This window comes from Nilaparvata lugens, chromosome 3, assembly GCF_014356525.2.
Source record: "Nilaparvata lugens isolate BPH chromosome 3, ASM1435652v1, whole genome shotgun sequence".
Taxonomy (NCBI): Eukaryota; Metazoa; Arthropoda; class Insecta; order Hemiptera; family Delphacidae; genus Nilaparvata; species Nilaparvata lugens.
The window spans coordinates 6,821,573-6,847,767 of NC_052506.1; the positions used below are offsets into that span (position 1 = coordinate 6,821,573).

Consider the following 26,195-nt stretch of genomic DNA (forward strand, 5'->3'; position numbering starts at 1 on the left):
GGGAGAAGAATATACATGCTAAAAGACGAACTTTAAACTTAAAAACCACCCTTAGAGTTGAAAAATTGTCAAAAGATTTCTTAGTGCGCCTGTAAAGCAGGCCAACTGAAAACCTACCTACCAATTTGAACGTTTTTGGTCCGGTAGATTTTTAGTTCTGCGAGTGAGTGAGTCAGTCAGTCAGTCAGTCAGTGAGTGAGTGAGTGCCATTTCGCTTTTATATATATAGATTAGGTCTTCCATGTACATGATATGATTTTAGTCTTGGAGAATGTGATTGCCGATTAGAATAGAACAATTCAATTTCAGAATGTTTACATAAATTAATAGTAAGAAGATCGAAAAATCACTTCGGAATACGGAATTTGTGATGTATTTATCATCCTATTATATTAAGCGAGCAACTCCTGTATTTATTTATCTGGTTATTTTCATAACTGGCTATTTTTATGTCTGGTTATTCATGTTTTACGGATATCGAAAACGGCTCTAACGATTTTCACGAAATTTGGAACATAGTAGGTTTATGATGAATTTTCGATTGCACTAGGTCTCATTCTTTGGAAAACTCGCTGAACGACATTGAAAGGATAATTCATCCTTGGAAAACAGATGATAATTTCGTCGTCTCTCGATAACAGGAGAAGCATGTGCCTGTGTGGGAGAGAGATAGAATTATTTCCAGCTGTGTAATCATAATCTATCAGCGAGAACTTTTATCCAGCAAGACAACTTAATCGATTTGATCAACATAATCTGATTTGTTGACATTACATGATAATCCTCCTAAACTAGAGTATATCATAATTTTCAAAGTTGATCATTATTTGACAATTTCAAGTGATTAGTGCGTGCTATTTTGTTATTTCAATTTGGTTTGTATATAATCTAAATTATAATTTTTTTTTTTTCAAATGTTTGAACAGAGAATTGAACCTGAATTCAAGTGTATGGAACATAACCTCCTTTCTGGACTATTTATAGTGTATAAATCAAAATTCGGGAAAGAAACAGTTTTGGGCTGTGCCTGTAAGTACTTCCCCAATCAATTTAAAGAATCGTGTTCGGTTCATCAAAATCCAATAAATAAATAACGAGCGAAGCTCGATGCCCCGATATTATCAAATTATAAGGCTTTAACATTTGAAACAACCAAAATAAAATGATTGGAGATGTCTATCTTAATAATGTTCAAATCAATAAAGAAGGCTATGAGAAATGTCAATTCTATTTCATGGAATCTTTATCAGAAGATTGATTACTTTGTGAATAGTTATGAAGGTGATATCGTGGTAATAATTCATAATTATAAGAATACCAGATATTGTCCACCCACTAATCAATTATTGGAAATTAAGATACCGGTTTAGGTTGCTACTCCATCATCAATCTCTGGTAGACTTAAACTAGAGTAAAGAGCAGCAGTATTAAAGAGCAACAAAGAGCAGCTCAGTAAAGAAGAGAGCAGCATAACGGTCAAGCACTACTATTGGTGGAAGCCGTGACCTATCAAGGTGAACGTCTGCCATTGGCCTAGACAAGCCCCTCCCCGATCAACGGTTCATACGAACGTTATACAAAATGATGATTCAAATTTGAATAAGGTTACACATGGTCCGAAATTGGTCAAGTCTTGTAGTTGTTCACCTCACAGAATTTTCAATCCTTAGTTACTTTCACAAAGTAGATTTGCAAATCTAGATGCTTAAAAACCAAAGATACAGAAATATTTCATATTATTATCACTAAAATAGAAAACATTCACATATCGAAGAAATAATTTTGCGGAATCAAAAAACAAACTAAATATTTTGAAAGGACAGCTTAACCTTTCGGCATTCGCGGTGTTGTAAAAAGTACAACAGTGTCAATTTTTTTGCTGCACAAAACAATTGAATGGGGTGGTGTCAGTGAATGAGTCACCTATGCATTCCAAACATTCCCCCCAATCACTCCACTGAGTTGCAGTATCAACCGAGCAATGGTTCAGTCTTTAGGGGTCATTTAGTCGCGACAGTGTTCAAGTCGCACTGTGCATAAGATAGGGAAAGACTGTATACGGGGACTGTAAACGAACCAATAACACAGAATTGATGGCTTTGCTTGATGTACCTTATTGGGCTATTAAATGGTAATCATCCAAATGTTCATAGGCGTAAAATAATCCAAGAAGATGGAAAAGTAATTAGCTTATACAATTAATTAATATGTTTTGACAGTAAACAGAGTACATAACACTTGGAAAATTGGAAGTTGTACAAAATACAACACGTGACTGCTCGTGTGATTGAGTAGGGCGCGACTACCGGAAGTTTAATTCTGCTAGAATACTTTATAATTATTTGACAGGAGCCTACAGAGAAAATAACATTGATAATAGGAGTATTTGATTTGAAGAAATTCATGCTTCTCAAGCTGTATCTACACTGAACAAATGTTCGAAAACATGTTTGTTTGAAACAGTTTGAGCGAATTTTATTATATTTGACAAACAATGTTTGCCCGTGGGCCAGTATGGACGCATCACCGAACAAAATATTTGTAAGCTTTATGTTTTACAGCTGTCAGCACTGAAAATGTTTTGAAAAACAGTTATTTTTTGTTTGACAAACAATGATTGTTCAAACTTCTTGAAATGTTTGTCCCTGAGCTCTTCAACAAACATGATTGCCAAACATTTATGTGGAAAGGTGTGGACACGGCTTGATACTAATTTCTCATAAAATGCTTCAATCGATGACAATAACAAAGAAATATGTTTTATATTATGAAATTTGAATTTATCCTATACTATTAAACAACCTATCATTTTGATGATGTACTTATTCATTCATCTGCAATGATCGAAAAGAAAAAAAACAGGCTATTGTCCAACACTCTTTCAATTTCCTAATTTAGTTTCAAACTGTCCAAATATCATGAATCACAATCTGAGAGAATAGATTAGAATAAAACGAGCAATAGATATTGTATCGATTGCAACAAAAGATGAAGAAACAATATCTATAATGGTAGATATCATAGTCTGAGAGAGTAAAACTAAGCTTAGCTTGTACTATTCCTCTTTCAATTTTAATGTTGATGGAGAACGGAAGGTTATGTGTATGTAGGAACTTCATATATTTCTGGTCCGAGAAAACTCCTTTAGATGAGAAAATCCTCAATACTCCTCAATCAGAGAATCATCAAAAAAAAAGAGGTCCTGGAAGAAGGAGAATATCGTGGCTTAGGAACCTGAGGACATGGTATGGAATGAGCACAGCACAGCTGTCCAGGGCGGCAGTCAAAAGGGTCATCATAGCCACAAAGGTTGCCAACATCCGGAACGGATAGGAACCAAAAGAAGAAGAAGAAAGAGGAGAATCATTTGTATGTGGAGATGATCAATGATCAATTTGTAGCCAGTTACCAGTTTCTAGGCTGCTCTTTCTGACATGAACATGGAATTACAGTAGTCAATAATTTTCCATTGCCCAGCAACCTTTTCAAACTAGTTCTTTGTTTGGATCTGCTTCTTGGCGAAAATTTAACATATTTCACATGAATTTCTCGTTCCTGGATTGTTCGTTAGAATCATTCCAATCCTGTTCATAGGAGACAGAAAGGGCTCCGTGAACTTGTGGTGCACAAGTCCGAAAAATTGACAATAAACAGAATTTCGTGTCGGCGGGTTATCCAAAAATCAAATTTTGTACAAGCACCGTTTTTTTCACATGCATTTGAAGTTGCGGTCAAGGTCATTTTCCAATGCTAATTTCCCTATGCTGGAAGTGTGAACTTGTGCACTACAAGTTCACGTAGCTGACAAAAAGTACATCATAGTTTACATACAGTGGTTACGATTACATAGTTTACATACATACATCATAGGGTTTTATGTAGTCTATGCGACAAGTTCACGGAGCTGATAAAAATTACATCATAGTATACATACAGTAGTTATGACTACATAGTTTACATACATACATCATAGGGTTCTATGTAGTCTATGCGACAAACAGATTCCAGTCTGCGACCTGTCAGAAAGTCGAAGAAGAAACAACAACTGCATGCCAGCAATGCTAAATTATTGCGAATTAATTCAAAGCTGCACGGTCTGATCGTATTTGAATTGCGTCGAGAATTCGAGTTGGTCCAATTAATCACTGTTTCGAACTGTTTGTTCTGTTCGGAGCCTGTCACTGTTATCAAACAAAATATTCGACATGTTTGTGAGGTGAGAAGTCATGACAGGAACGCATACAATGTCAGGTCGCCCACATTTCAACATGTTTCAAATATTTGCAGCATGTATTCTTCAGGTCAAATACTGCCATCATCAATGAATGTGATGTAGGTTATTGTCAAGGATAGTGTATAGGATACTATATACTATTCTGGTTTGTTACATTACTAACAATAACCCAAGAATAGTATATAGTATCCTATACACTATCCTTGACAATAACCTACATCACATTCATTGATGATGGCAGTATTTGACCTGAAGAAATACATGCTGCAAATATTTGAAACATGTTGAAATGTGGGCGACCTGACATTGTATGCGTTCCTGTCATGACTTCTCACCTCACAAACATGTCGAATATTTTGTTTGATAACAGTGACAGGCTCCGAACAGAACAAACAGTTCGAAACAGTGATTAATTGGACCAAACTCGAATTCTCGACGCAATTCAAATACGATCAGACCGTGCAGCTTTGAATTAATTCGCAATAATTTTGCACTGCTGGCATGCAGTTGTTGTTTCTTCTTCGACTTTCTGACAGGTCGCAGACTGGAATCTGTTTGTCGCATAGACTACATAGAACCCTATGATGTATGTATGTAAACTATGTAGTCATAACTACTGTATGTATACTATGATGTAATTTTTATCAGCTCCGTGAACTTGTCGCATAGACTACATAAAACCCTATGATGTATGTATGTAAACTATGTAATCGTAACCACTGTATGTAAACTATGATGTACTTTTTGTCAGCTACGTGAACTTGTAGTGCACAAGTTCACACTTCCAGCATAGGGAAATTAGCATTGGAAAATGACCTTGACCGCAACTTCAAATGCATGTGAAAAAAACGGTGCTTGTACAAAATTTGATTTTTGGATAACCCGCCGACACGAAATTCTGTTTATTGTCAATTTTTCGGACTTGTGCACCACAAGTTCACGGAGCCCTTTCTGTCTCCTATGAACAGGATTGGAATGATTCTAACGAACAATCCAGGAACGAGAAATTCATGTGAAATATGTTAAATTTTCGCCAAGAAGCAGATCCAAACAAAGAACTAGTTTGAAAAGGTTGCTGGGCAATGGAAAAATTATTGACTACTGTAATTCCATGTTCATGTCAGAAAGAGCAGCCTAGAAACTGGTAACTGGCTACAAATTGATCAATTGATCATCTCCACATACAAATGATTCTCCTCTTTCTTCTTCTTCTTTTGGTTCCTATCCGTTCCGGATGTTGGCAACCTTTGTGGCTATGATGACCCTTTTGACTGCCGCCCTGGACAGCTGTGCTGTGCTCATTCCATACCATGTCCTCAGGTTCCTAAGCCACGATATTCTCCTTCTTCCAGGACCTCTTTTTTTTGATGATTCTCTGATTGAGGAGTATTGAGGATTTTCTCATCTAAAGGAGTTTTCTCGGACCAGAAATATATGAAGTTCCTAACATACACATAACCTTCCGTTCTCCATCAACATTAAAATTGAAAGAGGAATAGTACAAGCTAAGCTTAGTTTTACTCTCTCAGACTATGATATCTACCATTATAGATATTGTTTCTTCATCTTTTGTTGCAATCGATACAATATCTATTGCTCGTTTTATTCTAATCTATTCTCTCAGATTGTGATTCATGATATTTGGACAGTTTGAAACTAAATTAGGAAATTGAAAGAGTGTTGGACAATAGCCTGTTTTTTTCTTTTTCGATCATTGCATTGTTTGTGCTAACCTAATAGATGAATGAATAAGTACATCATCAAAATGATAGGTTGTTGAAGAATAAGGTAACCTGTGCTATTCCTTTCCACAAAGTAGGAGGAATTCTTCTTTCTTCTATGCTTTTCTTCAGAATTCTTTAGAAAGAATTCTATTCTTTCTTCTCTGTGTCCTTTCCCACAGTTAGATAGAGTTACATGTAGTCCAAAATCTTGAAGTACTCCACTTCATAAAATTTTATTACCAAAATACACACTGCAGATTTCCAGCAATATTTTCACACAGCAGATTTTCAAATTAAGATGCTTCAAAACCGAACATAGACGAAATATCACTAGAATAATAAATATTCACATAATTATGATTGAAGGTTTTCCGAGTACATGGATAACCATGGTTGGAAAACCCTTCATACTTTCCCCTTTTTTTGCACCACTATTCTTTAACTTGTTTTTCCTCCACCTACTGTCTGAAGATCCTACTTTACTCCCTGAAACATAATACTCAAGTTTCACTTTTTTCGCTCTCGTTAGGAAAAACCAGAAAAACTCCCTAGAGCGTAAAAGTAACTCCATTTAAATAACATGGGAAGCATCTCTATTTTAAAAGATTACATTTGAAATAGGTTAGAAGGTCTAAGCTCAGATGAGAAAGCATTTATAGAGTAGTCATTAAACTAACACTTAATTCAACACCCCAACCAGACATTTGATCAATATATGAAATATATGTTTCATGCTAAAATTATTACAAACTTCATATCAGTATACTAAAAAAATGTATACAATTTTTTTATATTCCATGTTATTCAAAATACCAACCAACGAATATTCCTCATTAACTAATCAAATCCGAAACGGGAACTTCATCATAGTGTTGTAGTCACAAACCACTCTCTGTCTCAGACAGCACCGTATCGCGCATGCGTTAGCAACGGGTTTTTCCCGTTCCATTCAGTCAGTTCTTTGAATGTAACGTTCTTTGTGATGATGGTTACCGAGCACTGTAACTGGAGCCAATCGTCATTCTATTTGATGAAAATATTATTATCCAATGATGATTTATCATTTACTTCAATATAATAATCGATATATTATTATTTTATTTAATAAAAGAAAGAGTACTTTTGAAAAATATAATTAATAAAATATAACAGTTGTTATTTAACTGATGTTAAAAACACTATAACTAAGTCAGCATATTGTCATTTCAAAACAAAAACCGAACCCTCAACCTCCCCTTTTACATTTAAAACATCAATAAACATAACTATTTGAAAAACCTCTAATCCCTTCCAGCATATTGCAATTTCAAAGCAAAATCCTAACCTATCTTTCCACTTTTGAAAATATATCAAAAAGCATAATTCTACCTGGACCCTAGCCCTTTCTAGCATATTGCAATTTCAAAGCAAAAACCTAACCTAACCTTATGGAACATTATTAAATATAATCCAAAAAAACCTAACCACTAATCCCTAACCCCTTCACATTTAATAATTTAGATTTCAGAGCAAAATCCTAACCCCCTAACCTATCCTTTCACATTTGAAACATCAAAAACATAACTCTACCTGAACCCTAGCCCCTTCTAGCATATTGCAATTTTTAAGCAAAAACCTAACCTATCCTAAAAAAACATTATTAAATGTAACATTTGCAAATCGTACTTTACCATTATAACGTGGACCTCACTATAGATACTCAAAGAATACTTTTGAATAACTATGTTATAACTGTGACTGTTGCTGGCCGTTACTCTGTTTCTGAGACAAAGAGAAGCTCCTGTTGTAGTCGAGTCGGCGGCCATTGTTGTTATAACTTTTGCCGACAAATAGCGCTGTCGGCGGTGAACTGTGTTTAACGAACAAGACAGCTGTTTAATTTTCAAGTTATGTTGTAACACATTTTACTGGTCACGTAAGTTTTTAAAAATTACTTTATTTGCAGTTTTTATAGAAATGTAGGTGGAGGAGAAATGTTGTGTACATCACGAGTGAAAAATGTTTTTTCTCCCACAGGAAAATATTGTTGCCCTCGTCTTCGCCTCGGGCTTCAAACTTTTCCCTCAGGGAGAAAAAACAGTACTTTCCACTCTAGATATACAAATAATATTATTGTGATTGTTGTTACTTTTTTTGCAGTGTTGTATTTATCTTGTATTTGTGTGTGGATAAATAGATTGAGAATGAATTAATTGAAGAAATTCTGGAAAACCACAAAAAAACTTAATTCTAAGAAGACAGCTCACATTGTAATACAGTTATTGTATTGGTAAATAAATGATTCATTGGATAAATGATGGACTGACCTAATATTCCGAGACGGAAGTTGATAGTGACTACGATGATGTGCCCGTGACTGGCGAGTACGCTGCCGTCGTACGGGTTGCCCGAATTCCATTCGTAGGACTCGCCGTGAACGTACAGCAGGCACGGTATAGCACCCTGGTGGTCGCTCGGGCTACCTGAAATCAAATACACAAACTAATTAATATCATTCCAATTATCAATAGAAACAATATGGAAACTTGAAGTACCCTTTATTATTTAAAATATTAATAAAGGGAACTTATAATTTAAACTTATCAAGGTACTTTATTATTTGAATATTAATGAAGGGTACCTATAATTTAAAATTATTGAGGTACTTTATTATTTGAATATTAATAAAGGGAACTTATAACTTAAACTCATTAAGGTACTTTATTATTTAAAATATTAATAAAGGATACTTCAAGTTTCCATCTTGTTTTTATCATTTTGTAAAAGTAGCCCATTCGATTGAAGTGTTTCCATCCTAATTATCTAGGTTTTAAGGCAAGTTTCATTGATGAATTTCATCAGGTTATTGAGAATTATTTCCTTTGAGATCTATGTGATATATTATTTATTGACCGAGCAAAGTGAGGTCTAAGATTCAAGTCGACGGTTTAGCATTTCTCTATGTTTAAATGTTTGAATGTTTAAATGTTTATATGTTGCGCATTCACGGCGAAACGCGGTTATAGATTTTCATGAAATTTGACAGGTATGTTCCTTTCTTAATTGCGCGTCGACGTATATACAAGGTTTTTGGAAATTTCGCATTCCAAGGATAATATAAAAGGAAAAACGAGCCTCCTTCATACGCCAATATTAGAGTAAAAATCAAACTATAGAATTATTCATCATAAATCAGCTGACAAGTGATTACACAGATGTGTGGAGAAGCCAGTCTATTGCTGTATTTCCATAAGGTCTATAGTTTCATCAGGTACTTGTGGATGAGAGCACTGCGTGAGGTCTACTGTTCACAGAACTACTAGTTTATTTATCATTATATATTATTTATTTATCCATAGACAATAGCTACAATAATTCAGGTGTGAACAAGATTCAACCTTCATTTGAAATAAAGAGTTCAGAGGTTATGTTGAGTTCATGATTTGATTAATAAAACACAATTTCAAGTCCAAAAATGTTTCAATTAGAATAATTTTGAATTTAACTTCCTAACACTAAACCGAACAAGTTTGGGAGATAATGAAAACACTGGGATATTGTCAAAAATATTATTATTAATTGTAAAATAACAAACATATTTTGAAACCAATGGCATGTGATAAATTCAATCTTTAGTGTAAAAAATTCAAAACATGTTTCCATTACGGATAGATATCACAACATCTCAACAGCAACAGTATATGAACTTTGGAAGAATTGGTCGTTTTGAGAAAAAAAAAATAATAACGTGTGACCTGGCTGGCTCGGGTCTGGTGTCAGAGTTTTCAGATTGAAACTGATCAATTTCAGGGCCTCTGACATGATCTAACGACTGCTTTTTAGACAGCCGGGACCGACGGCTTAACGTGTCCATCCGAAACACGGGAGTGGCCCGAGAAAAATATCTTGCCCGGGCTGGGATTCGAACCCGGACCTTCAAAGCCAGCATCTAATCCACTCGACTACGGACACTCATTTTGAGAAAATAATCTATACAACCATTTCAATTTTTCCATATCAGTTTAGATATTTATCGATTTCTGGTTTTTTACCGCCCTTGATGATGTTTCCCTGTCATTGCTAGATTTCATAAGAACGGCAAACATTGAACGTCCAAAACTCAATGATCGTGTAACTGGTTATCTGTCCAATTCGTCTCGGATTCGAGATAAATAAACATTCCAAACCGTTCAATTCATTACGACGTAAATTGTGATTCATTCAATCCAACTCTCCCACAAGAAAACTAGAGGCCCTCAAACCCGTTCAACTCCAGTATCTTCGACGAAAAGTCTGTTGAATACATTACAGAGGAGTTTACTGTCACCTGCTCGGGTGAGATGCAGGGCACAGGATATTTGACACGAGCACCTTCGCTATGAATTCTCAGCGGCGATGCAGGCTTGGCGGCGAAAAATTGATTTGGATTGTGCGGTGATCGAGTCCCGCACCGCACCGCGCACCTACCGCACCTACCGCGCCGCGAACAGCGCAGAGTTGACACAAACGAGAAATTGATAGTGACACATCCACTCCTCTCCATCCTGCTCCAACCTCAATGCCACTCTGATATTATTCGCCCGGCGCTAAACTTTGTTTCCCCAACAATGCATACCCTCAAAAAATAAAAGCACACCTTAACCTCAACCTCAACCCCAATTCTTAGCCCTTTTTCCTTATCATGTTCCTCTCTTTCACCTCATTCCATTCTCATCAACTTCCTTTTCTAGTCTCTATGAGTTTGTTCTCCCCTTGAAATCCTCTTTTCTTGATACTCTATGCATCATTCCTTCAATAACTCATTTCTCACTATTTGTTCATTGTGTATTAGATCTTTTCTCTAGTTATAAACAAATATCGGGGCACCGAGCTTCGATGGTCATTTATTTATTGACTTTCGATAAAACGAACAAAATAGGTTATGTTCCATACACTTGAATTCAGGTTCACTTTTCTGTTCAAACATTCGAAAACAAAAAATTGAAAATTTGGATTATATACAAACCAAATTGAATAACAAAATAACACTCACTAATCACTTGGAATTGTCAAAAATAATGATCAACTTTAAAAATTATGATATATACTCTAGTTTGGGAGGATTATCATGTCATGTCAACAAATCAGAATGATTATATTGATCAAATCGATTAAATTGTCCAGCTATATAAAATTGCTCGCTGATTGATTATAGTTACTCTAGTTTGGGAGGATTATCATGTCATCTCAACAAATCAGAATGATTATGTTGATCAAATCGATTAAATTGTCCAGCTATATAAAATTTCTCGCTGATTGATTATAATTACACAGCTGGAAATAATTCTGTCTCTCCCCCACACAGGCACACGCATCTTCTGTTATCGAGAGACGACGAAATCATCATCTGTTTTCCAAGGATGAATTATCCTTTTAATGTCGTTAATCGAGTTTTCGAAAGAATGAGACCTAGTGCAATCGAATCTTTATATTATAAACTACTATGTTCCAAATTTCGTAAAATCGTCAGAGCCGTTTTCGAGATCCGTAAAACATAAATAACCAGATATAAAAATGACCAGTTACGAAAATAACCAGATATATATATACAGAAATTGCTCGCTTGATATAATAGGATATATTAAGCAAAAAAAAACTACCATTTTCACTCTTACTATCACCATAGAATAAACCTTTTTGAGGTTCTTTCAAGGTACCTTATCTATTCAATAAACGTTTATTCTATTCTAAACACCTCATACACTAAAAAAAAATTAAATATACACAAAATACTAAAAAACACTCACAAACTAACTAAATTATACTTTCAGGAACGTAGCCTATAATGCAACTATGTCTTTTTTATAGTATCAAGAGACTACCATTTTCACTCTTACTATTGCCATGGAATAAACACTGACAAACTACTAAAAAAACACACATAAACAACTACAAATACTAACAAAAACTTATAATGCAATGATATCTCCATTTAACGGTATTTTGCTCTATGCAACTATCATTTTAAACAAACTAGTTGGTTTTTAATACGACATTCATCCATAGGATTGATTACTCCATTCTATTCTGCACTATCCAGCAAGAGAAGACAGAACTACAAAATTCAAAACAACAGTGGCGCAAACACAAGGAGATATCTCTCCAATTATTTTTTCTTCTGATTTTTCTCCCACATCCCTTACATTTCCAGTTTTGCAACATCTTAGCTTCATATTATGAAAAATATATGATTGAGCACTAACATACTGATGTATTTATTGATAACTCAAATATGCACTTTGTCTACTTAATACGTGATTTTATTTCTAACTAGCTGGCCCGGCGAACTTCGTACCGCCAAATATATCTAATATATATTAATGCATCTCATGACAAACTTTAGCTGGATGCATACCTCAGGAGGCGCGATGTGGCATTTCATTTATATAGATAATTTTCCGACTGCAAAATGAATAATTAACTACAAATTAATTAATTCTAAATACCGTAGATAGCACAATTATTCGAAACAAAGCAATGTCTTTAGAGCATGTAAGTCTTTAACCTGAGGCCGCACTGCTGGATGGTTACACACAGAACAGTCATTTTGTTTTTAGTCGGGGAGTTTAGAACTAGTAGTTCTGTGAACAGTGGACCTCACGCTGTATTATCATCCACAAGTACCTGATTGAAATTATAAACCTTATGGAAATACAGCAATAGACTGGCTTCTCCACACATCTGTGTAATCACTTGTCAGCTGATTTATGATGAATAATTCTATAGTCTGATTTTAACTCTAATATTGGCGTATGAAGAGGTTCCTTTTTCTTTTTATATTATCCTTGAAATGCAAAATTTCAAAAAAAACCTTGTATATACATCGACGCGCAATTAAAAAGGAACATACCTGTCAAATTTCATGAAAATCTATTACCGCGTTTCGCCGTAAATGCGCAACATATAAACATTTATACATTTAAACATTAAGAGAAATTTAAGAGAAATGCCAAACCGTCGACTTGAATCTTAGACCTCACTTCGCTCGGTCGATAAAATACATGGGCGATTATGGAGCAGCACACACTCTTGTCTACTATTTACCGACGGCTCTTGGATGACGCAATGATTATAACAGCTGATTTTTATTTCTGTGAGTGGCCAGTTCACAAAGCTTCTCCCATAAGGATTGCATGTAAACTTTGAAGGACCGTAGGAAAGAGTCCTGAAGTCGGATTATAAATTTGATAGGCCATAAACCTGGTCCTGAACATAACGAACACAACTAAGAAAAATCATCAATTTCGGTGCACACATGAAAAAGTTATTGAATGTCAAAATTTGAGGCTCGATTTTTATTCATATAGATAAATTGATTTGGGAGTTTGTCTCTCCAAGTTCTCTTTATCATCCTCTTTCTTCTACGATTCTCTCCCAGTTCTTATTTCTAAAGGTGCGTACAGATAAAGGCGCCGCGATCATGAGCAATTCACTTTTAATCAGCTGATGCCAAGCTTTTTATATCTGTATCTTACCGTTTCTGTAAAAATACAGATATAATCAGCTGATTAAAAGTGAATTGCTCATATTTGCGGCGCGTACATCTGTACGCACCTTAATATTCACTCCATGAATTTCAATTCGATGTATCTAATACCATACTCCAACATCTTTCTCACCAACTTCTCCATCAAATCTCCAAATTTTTCCACCTCCAGTTCTGCTACACTTCAGTCTCCATTTTTGTTCTTCCAACCCCAACAAACGTCCAAAGAATCCTCCCCTAAAAGCTTTCAAACTATTGACAACTTCTACCACATTATAACATTGAAACTGTTGCATAAATCCCCTGAAATGGATTCTCTCACAAACTGACATATCCCTCCCTCAGGGACAGCTGGCGTTATCCCTGACATCTCACAACTTTTCCTTCTCTGCAATTTCTCACGAAATTCGTGAAAACCTGAGAAAATATATCTCCTCATACGTAAAGTGATTCCCTAGATATGAGTTACATGATAGACACATTCTTGGAAAATGTATAGTATGTTTGAAGGTAGTTGCAAAAACGCTTCTAAGAATTCAAGCGAGAATCTTGAGTATTATTTTCTCTGTATCAGACAAAAAGTACAAATCAACTTTTATCCTTCAAAGAATCATGTTCCAGGTTTGTTGGGAGTTGAAAAATACTTACAGCAGTGTTCAAGAACGGATTTGAGAATGTTCTTAGCCAAGAGTGCTTCGGTTACCTAACAAACTATAGAAAACTAGAACTTTACAGTTGTGTTGTGAGTGATGTTGTGGTACTTTTCCAATGAAAGCACAAATTTAAAATTGTCAACCACTTCAATAAAAAGTACCTTAATAGAAAGTGGTTGACAATTTCAAATTCAAGAAAACTAGAAACTCAATGAGAACCAATCAGAAAGATCAAAATATCTGGTTCAATTATTCATCAGATCCTATAAATTCATTATTCTTGACAGATTCAAATTATTTATCAGTTCCTATCAATTTATTTTTCTTGACAATGCATTGCTAAAAATATCTATTTGATGGAATGAGAAAATGCCTATACTCCCTTATTCATGTTCGCGGACATGTTTGCATTTTTCCATTTGTGATGGATAGCCAAAATTGAACAGCGAGCTGCGCGGCGAATTGTAAACGAGAGCTCTGATTGACTGAAAAATTCAGCGTTCGGCGAACGGCGTGAAGAACGGTTTAAAGAGCGACGAGCGGTACAAAGATTAACAGCTGAGTTTAAACGTCATTAAACTTATCAAGTTGTGTAATTTTGAATGATTGAATAGATAAATAATCCTATTACGGTATATTAAGCGAGCGATTTCTGTACATATTTTTGTATATTATTTATATTTATTTATGGTTATTTATGTCCAACGGATCTCGAAAACGGCTCTAACGATTTCCACGAAATTTGGAACATAGTAGGACATCAAATTTTTATATCATGATATAAAAATTCAATTGCACTAAGTCTCATCCCTGGGAAAACTCGCTGAACGACATTAAAAGGATAATTCATCCTTGGAAAAACAGCTGAGACTTTCGTCGTATGTGGATAGTAAAAAAATTTAGTGAGTGCGTCTGTGGAAATCAAAATATCTCATCCCCGAAATTCATAAGCAGACGTATAGCCAGCTGTAAAATATGAATACGATCATTTTAAAGAATTGTGTTCTGTTTATCAATAAATAAAAATAACGAGCGAAGCTCAGTGCCCCGATAATAATAATATATATATATATGACAAAATAATATATATATTATTTTAATAATATATATAACATAATAATAATATGACTAATCTTTGCTGAATAGCGCGATGTGCGTTGATTGCGCGGTTCGATGCGCTGTTCGAGGTTCAGTTCGGCATGTGTGGCCATACCTCTAAAGGGAGCAATTAAGATGTAACATAATGTAGCCTAACAATAGTAGCCTAGAGTGAGACCACAGATCACAACAGAAAAAGATTACTCTGTGGCACATGTTTATTGTCTAGCATGATAATACAGTACGGTAATAACAAAAATGATAGTGAATATTTTTATAATTCACATCTTGAGAAGAAAATATAATGATAGTAGCCTAGAGTAGCCTAAGTAGCCTTAGTAGCCTAAGACCAAAGATCATAACAGAAAAATATTAACTTACTCTGTGGTACATGATTATTGTCTAGCAAGATAATATCATAGAGAAACAATAGCGTAAGTAGCTGATATCCCACGGTATAGGGCGTCTATGTCACAACTTTTACTGTTATCTCAAGCTGATTACTGTCGATTTCTACTGTTTTGTTGGGGTGAGAGTGTATGAACGGCACAATTTGAGAGACTACCAGCGTCACACAGCTGCATGGGAAAGAACTACGTCTTGAGATAACAGTAAAAGTTGCGACATAAACGCCCTATACCATGGGATATCTACTTATGCTACCGTTTCTCTATGATAATATACAGTACAGTATAAACAAAAATAATAGTAGTTTTAATAACTCATATCACAAGAAGAAGAAATATAATGAACATGATACAAAAATGAACGAACCTTTGAAAGAAGGCTACCGCTCGAAACCTCGTTCGTAGATGTGTTTAGAATTATCACGACCAATATTTCAATTGGAACAAAATGAACCTAATATTTGTAGAATATATATTATTCACCTTCCATGACGTTTCTTCACTATTATTACAACAATATCCACGTAATAGAACCAATATTGACACGTAGTACGCAATATCTGAGGTTATGACCGCTCCAACACGCACGAACCGGTTAATGACTGTTGAGAACAGTTGACGCTCTCCGATGTATCAGCGTCAGTGCCCCAGCGATATAGTCGACGGCGTCGTCACTGCCTCCTCGATATCGTCGGCGCCTCGTCCGCGTCACGGCTGGCTCCCGTTACCAGCGCCCCAGCCCTCACTCCTACCCTTCTCGTAAGCAAAGAAAATAATTGTTGAATGCAGTGGCGCGTATTTCAAATTCGCTGAGCGGGATTTGCAACGTTTTTCGTAAATATGTTATTAATTGAGAGCTTTTGGATGTAGAAAAGTGAAAGTGTAGCCTTCTACAGATAAATAAACTCGTTAATTGAGAGGAAAACTCGTTATTGCGATGCCAATTCAGAATAAAAGGCTCGATTCAATTTAGTTATTGCTGTTATCACATTGGAAGATGTGAAATCAAATCATTTATTTCGCCATTTAAAAAAACAATCACAAATAAAGAGCAAATCAAATATTATGAACAATAGATTTAAACAAAATACAAGTGTTAACTTAAAAATAAAATAATAATACAAAATCATAAATATCTCTTTACGTATGTATATATAATTACGTATTATATATGGCATCTCCAGCAAAAGAATAAACTTTGTCCGCTGGTGACCGTTGCAAATCGAAAACATTATAATAATATTTTTTAAAAAATCCTCATCATTGAGTCATTTCTGAGAAAACTCGCTGAACGACATTAAAAGGATAATTCATCCTTGGAAAAACAGCTGAGACTTTCGTCGTATGTGGATAGTAAAAAAATTTAGTGAGTGCGTCTGTGGAAATCAAAATATCTCATCCCCGAAATTCATAAGCAGACGTATAGCCAGCTGTAAAATATGAATACGATCATTTTAAAGAATTGTGTTCTGTTTATCATAAATAAAATAACGAGCGAAGCTCAGTGCCCCGATAATAATAATAATATATATATATGACAAATAATATATATATTATTTTAATAATATATATAACATAATAATAATATGACTAATCTTTGCTGAATAGCGCGATGTGCGTTGATTGCGCGGTTCGATGCGCTGTTCGAGGTTCAGTTCGGCATGTGTGGCCATACCTCTAAAGGGAGCAATTAAGATGTAACATAATGTAGCCTAACAATAGTAGCCTAGAGTGAGACCACAGATCACAACAGAAAAAGATTACTCTGTGGCACATGTTTATTGTCTAGCATGATAATACAGTACGGTAATAACAAAAATGATAGTGAATATTTTTATAATTCACATCTTGAGAAGAAAATTATAATGATAGTAGCCTAGAGTAGCCTAAGTAGCCTTAGTAGCCTAAGACCAAAGATCATAACAGAAAAATATTAACTTACTCTGTGGTACATGATTATTGTCTAGCAAGATAATATCATAGAGAAACAATAGCGTAAGTAGCTGATATCCCACGGTATAGGGCGTCTATGTCACAACTTTTACTGTTATCTCAAGCCGATTACTGTCGATTTCTACTGTTTTGTTGGGGTGAGAGTGTATGAACGGCACAATTTGAGAGACTACCAGCGTCACACAGCTGCATGGGAAAGAACTACGTCTTGAGATAACAGTAAAAGTTGCGACATAAACGCCCTATACCATGGGATATCTACTTATGCTACCGTTTCTCTATGATAATATACAGTACAGTATAAACAAAAATAATAGTAGTTTTAATAACTCATATCTCAAGAAGAAGAAATATAATGAACATGATACAAAAATGAACAAACCTTTGAAAGACGGCTACCGCTCGAAACCTCGTTCGTAGATGTGTTTAGAATTATCACGATCAATATTTCAATCGGAACAAAATGAACCTAATATTTGTAAAAGATATTAACCTTCCATGACGTTTCTTCACTATTATTACAACAATATCCACGTAATAGGAACCAATATTGACACGAGGTAGGCAATATCTGAGGTTATGACCGCTCCAACACGCACGAACCGGTTAATGACTGAAGAGAACAGCTGACGCTCTCCGATGTATCAGCGTCAGTGCCCCAGCGATAAAGTCGACGGCGTCGTCACTGCCTCCTGGATATCGTCGTCGCCTCGTCCGCGTCACGGCTGGCTCCCGATACCAGCGCCCCAGCCCTCACTCCTACCCTTCTCGTAAGCAAAGAAAATGATTGTTGAATGCAGTGGCGCGTATTTCAAATTCGCTGAGCGGGATTTGCAACGTTTTTCGTAAATATGTTATTAATTGAGAGCTTTTGGATGTAGAAAAGTGAAAGTGTAGCCTTCTACAGATAATAAACTCGTTAATTGAGAGGAAAACTTGTTATTGCGATGCCAATTCAGAATAAAAGGCTCGATTTAATTTAGTTATTGATGTTATCACATTGGAAGATGTGAAATCAAATCATTATTTCGCCATTAAAAAAACAATCACAAATAAAGAGCAAATCAAATATTATGAACAATAGATTTAAACAAAATACAAGTGTTAACTTAAAAATAAAATAATAATACAAAATCATAAATATCTCTTTACGTATGTATATATAATTACGTATTATATATGGCATCTCCAGCAAAAGAATAAACTTTGTCCGCTGGTGACCGTTGCAAATCGAAAACATTATAATAATATTTTTAAAAAATCCTCATCATTGAGTCATTTCTGAGAATGAAGAAAAGAGAAAAATAAATAAATTGTTATTGTTATTTCATCGTATAAAACCGCATATGATGAGCAAAGCTCAAACGGTGTACGACATGTCAAATATATCAAGTATATGGTTTCCCCCCATTGAGGGAAAGTTTTTTCTTTTTACAAAACCGTCTGGATAACCTCTGATCTCTAGGATTTCAATGAGAAGATCTCATAACATTCTCTCAATGAATACGGGCAGCATTCAGTCAGTATATCTTTGAGAGCTGTATAAAATTTACCATGACTGTCAACACTCTTAAGTTCGTCCGTCAAACAGTTGAAAATTCTGAGCCCAGCATAATGTGGTCCCCCCTCCAAGAGCGAAAGTCTATGAGTGGGGTACGATTATAAGGGATACAATAAATTTTAATTTAAATAAGGTTTTCTATTGAAGTGAAATAGTTTGCAATTATCCAATTTTTTATATCATTACTGGTATCTCTAGTTATAACATTGTATGTTGAAGAAGGCCATGTTTTATGAAGAAATGAAAAATTCTCCATAGATCTTGCATTATATTTAAACAATCAACCACATTTGAGTATATAAGTTTTATGAGAAAGCGTTGAATGGAAAAGACTAAGAAATTGTCAAAAACCAAGATTTATTGATAATTAGAAATACCGGTTTCGGTTATTACACGAAAGTCAATCTCTGAGGTTATGACCGCTCCAACACGCACGAACCGGTTAATGACTGAAGAGAACAGCTGACGCTCTCCGATGTATCAGCGTCAGTGCCCCAGCGATAAAGTCGACGGCGTCGTCACTGCCTCCTGGATATCGTCGTCGCCTCGTCCGCGTCACGGCTGGCTCCCGATACCAGCGCCCCAGCCCTCACTCCTACCCTTCTCGTAAGCAAAAGAAAATGATTGTTGAATGCAGTGGCGCGTATTTCAAATTCGCTGAGCGGGATTTGCAACGTTTTTCGTAAATATGTTATTAATTGAGAGCTTTTGGATGTAGAAAAGTGAAAGTGTAGCCTTCTACAGATAAATAAACTCGTTAATTGAGAGGAAAACTTGTTATTGCGATGCCAATTCAGAATAAAAGGCTCGATTTAATTTAGTTATTGATGTTATCACATTGGAAGATGTGAAATAACGTTGTATGTAGGAGAAGGCCATGTTTTATGAAAGAATGAAAAATTCTCCATAGATCTTGCATTATATTTAAACCATCAACCACATTTGAGTATATAAGTTTTATGAGAAAGCGTTGAATGGAAAAGACTAAGAAATTGTCAAAAACCAAAGATTTATTGATAATTAGAAATACCGGTTTTCGGTTATTACACGAAAGTCAATCTCTGATAAATTTATCTCTATATGGTAAATCTCTGATGAAAGTTCATCAGAGTTTGACAATGCTGTAATAACCGAAACCGGTCTTTCTAATTATTTGACAATTTCTTGGTCTTTTCCATTCAATTAAAACAATATCAACTTCTCAACTACACAAAAAGTTTATGAGAAAGCTTTTTTCATGAATCTTACATAATATTCAATCCATCAAGTAGATTCAAGTTGCTCAACTTCTGACAAACTTTGTTCACTTTGTGAACAATTTTATGAGAATTTTCATCCATTATTATTATTATTATCATCGTATGGCTTTTAATGGGGGGGAGATCCAAGGATATTCCATCTCGCCGTATATAGTCCAAAGTTCCCTAATGGGAAACCGGACACTAAGGTTATAGTGAGCACAATACTTTAAATTTACACTTTTCACTTTTTATCCATCAATCCTTTTTCTCTCAATCAATTCTCACACTAAGCATACAATTGGAATCAAATCGAATGATTTTTGATTGAAAAAATGTAAATTTTGTACCAATCAAATGACTTCTTCACTCAATGCTGTTTCAGCATTGTTCGTTTTTTTATAGTTCACATTTAAAAACAATTTAATCATTTTAATACAATAATGATAATCTTCTTTTTCTTCACCCCTTCTGCCACTTCAGCCTGGGTGTACCAGCCTCGGTCCATCTCCTCCAGGAAGTCCTATCCTCTGACGTTCTTCTCATTTCTCGCTTTAAAAATAATGATAATAATATCGAGTCACCTGGCTAGCTCAGGTCTGGTTTCAGAGTTTTCAGGTCGCAACTGATCAATTTCAGGACCTCTGACATGACTTAACGACTGCTCTTAAGACAGCCAGGACCGACGACTTAACGTGTCCATCCGAGACACGGGAGTGACACTATAGTGGGGTCCACGTTATAATGGCAGTGGATAGAGATGGAATAACAGCGTTGCCTATACTCTGCCTTAATTAATTATATTTCTACATCGTCAAAAACAGATTTGGCTTTGTTGTGGAGCTAGAAAAGGATAGTACTACCTTCTTTGTCGAACGATAGACAAGGATAGCAACATCAAAGTTTATCAAATACTGTCATTATAACGTGGACCTCACTATAGATGAATATATTGCTTGGGCCGGGATTATTTGAAGATAATCCACCTTTGACTTTTGATAATAAATAAACAATATTATAAGGTTAAGTGAATTCTTATAACTTTTGTTGGTGGGGAGTCCCTTGCGGGAAGATCCCACCGCCTGAATATAATATCATTCAAGCCGTCAATGGGCCTCACGACTGTCATACTTCAGCCGGGACCGACAATTTAACGTGCCCATCCGTTAACGGAGTGATCTGGTTAAAAAACGTTTGGTAAATGATATTATGATTAGCTCCTACACAATTAGTGTACACCTGTTGAGACTTTCACAAGGAAGTTATTCAGTTTTTAAATGACTTTGAAAATCAATTTACTCATTCACTGATACTAGTAGTTCTGTGAACAATGGACCTCACGCAGTATTCTCATCCACAAGTACGTGATTGAAACTACAGACCTTATAGAAATACAGCAATAGACTGGCTTCTCCACACATCTGTGTAATCACTTGTCAGCTGATTTATTATGAATAATTCTATAGTCTGATTTTCACTCTAATATTGGCGTATGAAGGAGGCTCCTTTTTCCTTTTATATTATCCTTGAAATGAAAAATTTCCAAAAACCTTGTATATACGTCGACGCGCGATCAAAAAAGGAACATACCTGTCAAAATTTCATGAAAATCTGTTACGCGTTTCGCCGTAAATGCGCAACATATAAACATTTGAACATTAAGAGAAATGCCAGACCGTCGACTTGAATCTTAGACCTCACTTCGCTCGGTCAACTATTCAATCGATAGAGCCCCTACACAAATTGTAGACTAAACCTGCAACATTATGAATGAAAACAATAATGATGAAACGATAATCGTAGCTATCAAAACCTCCCACGCATTTCGCTATAAAGCCAACACCGTATCAATGCGCAACATATACCTGTACGTAGGCATTCTAGTCAGGGTGTTCTCAGAGAAACGCTGCATGTTTTAAACATGCCACATCCATCTACATGACTGGAGAAGACTGCCGGTACATTGATAGAGGTCTGGAACGCGGCTCCTCCGCTTGCCAATGAATTATTTATGTTCTTTGCAGAAAATTCCAAGAGAAAAGGAATTTATCCCGCAATTTGAATCACGCTAGAGAGACGCTCAAGAACGAATATGGCAGCGCGCTTGAAACATAAACAAGCGCTCGGTGAATTGGGGTTATACAACATACACTCTTCTAATCTGGTAGGTGGTTGTAGCTTATCTCCCTTATCTAACCACGCTTATCTCAGATATGTTTTGTTTGGAGATAGTCGAGGGAAAACCTGGTTTATTCTATGTTGTACGCTGAAAGTACTAGTTATATATATTTTTTTATATTATTACTTCCATCAAAACTAGTCACTAGGACTAACCATTAATTTTGTCCTCTTATTTCTTATCCTAAAATATTAATTTTATTGCTAAAGTCTTCCAGTGACGCCTACAGTTATAATCTATAATTCTTCTACTTTAAATTCTTTCGCTACACATTTACTTAATGTATACTTTTTCACTTCACTAGCACTACACCAACTCGAAGGGCTTTGTTCTCTTCAACCTCCTTGTGAGTTCAGTGCTGTCTAGGAGTTGAATGACTTCGGTGTTGTCGTGTTGATGAAGACGTGACTCATGATGGGTTGCCAATCGTCTTATTCCACTGGTCACATAAGGGATGTGCAGATCTCGGTGCAAATCGCTGTTCCTTATGTACCAGGGCGCATTCACCATGTTCCGCAGTACTTTGTTTTGAAATGTTTGAATCTGATTGATGTTAGATGTTCTAGAGCAGCCCCGAAGCTACTAGTTATATGAGTTTCATTATATCAATCATAATTGATGTGAGAACTAATCATTCATTGATATGTGAAGACTTTCCTTTCGTACATGGTGAGCATGGCTCAATGCAGTACTATTACTACTCGTAGAATAATATAATATGTATAATTATCCTATACTATCAAACGAGCAACTTCTGTTTATATGTTTGTATTTCACCGGATTATGAAAACGGCTCTAACGATTCTCACGAAATTCAGCACATAGTGGGTTTATAATATTAAGATTCGATTTCACTAGGTCTCATCCCTGGGGAAACTCACTGAAGAACATTAAAAGGATAATTATTATTCATCATTTGATTTATTTAGCGTATGGCAGTATACACAACACATTTATGATCACAAAATTCGAAAAAAAAGAAAACAATAGACAATTCATATATAAATGAATTCCCTCTTCTTCTTCTTTATGCTCTAGAGCTTTCAATTTCTAGAATGGCATCTTTCCACTGACTTAGCTTTGTGCCATTCTCTTGAGTGCGTAGTTGGTGGGTGGCATGCTTACTGATCACGTACTATATCCTTTTTCTATCCTATCTGGTTTTCCCTGACCAATACCTCTTTCTTTTCAAAAATTGTTTCTATTAATGGGTGAATACCCACGCCAAAGTGGACTGGCAATAACAGCTGCCATTGGGATGACAATATATTGATGGTTTTGGTATTTGTTGGATGTTGGCAATGATGCATCAATAAAACGAATTTTCACTGCAAAAAGTATGTGTAACGCTAGTCCGCCCCCACACTGTGCACCTTGGATAATGCTAAATGGACTAGCACTTGCTGGCGGTCAGACAAACTTTAGTTCTCCTGACCAAACACAACACAACACTATAAATTTGAAATCATCCTTGGAGAAACCAGCTGATAATAATTATTTCGTCGTCTGTTGGTAATGGAAGTGAGTGAGCGAGTTCATGTGTGTGGGACTGTGTCAAAATTATGACTCAGCTGTTGAACCGGTTGCAAAAAAGCCGTGTTATCTTCAATCCTGATTAATTTTCTAGTAAATCCATCTTCTTGAAATGGTCTTCTCTGATTTGGTTCACGTGGAGTTAACTAGGATTAAAATTTAACCGACTTTTGTGCAACTGGGCCTTTGTGAGGGAAATCTTTGCATTCCTCTGGGATTTAATCTCGATTTACTGTGAACATTTCTGTATGAACTATGAATGTTATCATAATTTCTTCTTTGAATGGAAAAGACTAATAAATTATCAAGAACCACAAATTTATTGATACTTAGAAAGACCGGTTTCGGTTATTACACCATTGTCAATCTCTGACATTTCTTTCTTAACATTAGACCATTCTTTGAATGGAAAAGACTAATAAATTGTCAAGCACCACAGATTTATTGATACTTAGAAAGACCGGTTTCGGTTATTACACCATTGTCAATCTCTGATAAATTGAAACTAAATACAAGAGCAGCAGAATTTATACTGGTAGGCGAGTACTGCTATTGGTCAAGGGCGTGAACGCCTGCCATTGGCCCAGCTGGACAGTCTCCTCCCACTCAACGGTGTGACAAAATGGCGGCTTAAGAGACTATTCAGCGACCCTGGGCCAATGGCAGGTGTTCATGCAATTGACCAATAGCAGTACTCGCCCACTAGTATAAATTTTGCTGCTCTTGTATTTAGTTTTAGTTTATCAGAGATTGACAATGGTGTAATAACCGAAACCGGTCTTCTTAAGTATCAATAAATCTGTGGTTTTTGACAATTTATTAATCTTTTTCATTGAACATGAATAATTACCACAATATCACCTTCTCAACTACACAAAAAATAATTTCTTTTTTCGTAATAAATGTTTTATGCTTTTGTACTCCAGAGCGAAGCTCGGTTTCCGATATTGAATATTTTACTGTTAGCTTCTGAATAATTTGTTGTAATGGCAGAATCTAGTTCCATAAACACTATGCATACTGTATTTAATATTGTGTTGAGTGATTGTCTTTCGAAAGGATCTCTAGGCTCTCGCCAATAAAAACCATGCACGTTATTCAATGACAGGCCCGGTTGCAGAAAAGCAGGTTCAATTTTAACTCTAATCATTGTCATTTGTGATAAAGAATCAATCAAACAATTAAGAATTATCAGTTTCACAAGAACCAATCAGAGAAGGCTTTTTTGGGAAGACGGTTTCTCTGATTGGTTCTCATAGAATTAATCACGGTAAAAATTCAACCAGCACATAGCCTTCTAGGGATAGGATACAGAGTTTCCTATTCAGAAATCCAATAACAATTATTCCAAAACTCTTAATACGGTGCAAATATGAAACTCTACTTGTTGAACATTGTGTTAGTTGGAGAAGTAAACCCATGTAAGCAGCAAAGCTTTTCACAATAAATTATAACTTGAACAACTCGTTAAACAAGTAGTGATATCAAACAGAAACCGATCCGAAGTTTCGAATTTGAACTTTTCGAGCGCCGTAGATAGGAAGTATAATATTTCACTCATTATCAGTTGATGCAAAAAGCAGAAAGATAGGGTACAATATAGGGTATATATAGGGTATATATAGGGTATAAATAGGGTAGTAAGTCTCATGGGGAAGATGGGGAGGGGGACAACACATGTGATGACAGGATTTATAAACTTCTCCAGAAACCTCTCCCTCTTCCAGAGCGGAAAAGTTTGAACCTGAAGTTGAGAAGAGTTTTCTCTTAGAAACACATCAAAATTAATTGTAAAGGAAAGCCGCTAAGTCTCGTGAGTTCGGTAAACGGATGTACAGTGACTATACGTCTCCAGTTTATTTAGGTTAATTGCTTGACAGCAGACTGTTTTTCTTCAATTACAGCAATTGGAACATCCATGTTCTAGCCTCCCTTTGTAGCTTCACCTCTCTCTATCTGATACTCTTATAATTGAAACAAGTGTTTACATAGTAAGATGCTGGAATGGATAAGTCGAGTTGGTTGACTTAGGCTTATCAAAAATCCATGAGAAGGATCAAGAGAGGATGATTGGAATTTGAGCTTTAAAACCGATTAAACTTGTTCAAGAC

At 35.6% G+C, this 26,195-nt stretch overlaps 1 protein-coding gene across 1 annotated transcript in view; it reads right to left on the reverse strand.

The window, feature by feature from the left end:
- LOC120350722 (neuroligin-4, X-linked-like) overlaps positions 1 to 26,195 on the reverse strand; it is a gene marked incomplete at its 3' end in the record, with an annotated part of 211,059 nt that overhangs the window by 63,918 nt on the left and 120,946 nt on the right. Inside the window, 1 exon segment of the mRNA XM_039425450.1 lies at positions 8,265 to 8,420. Coding sequence (XP_039281384.1) covers positions 8,265 to 8,420 — 156 coding nt within the window.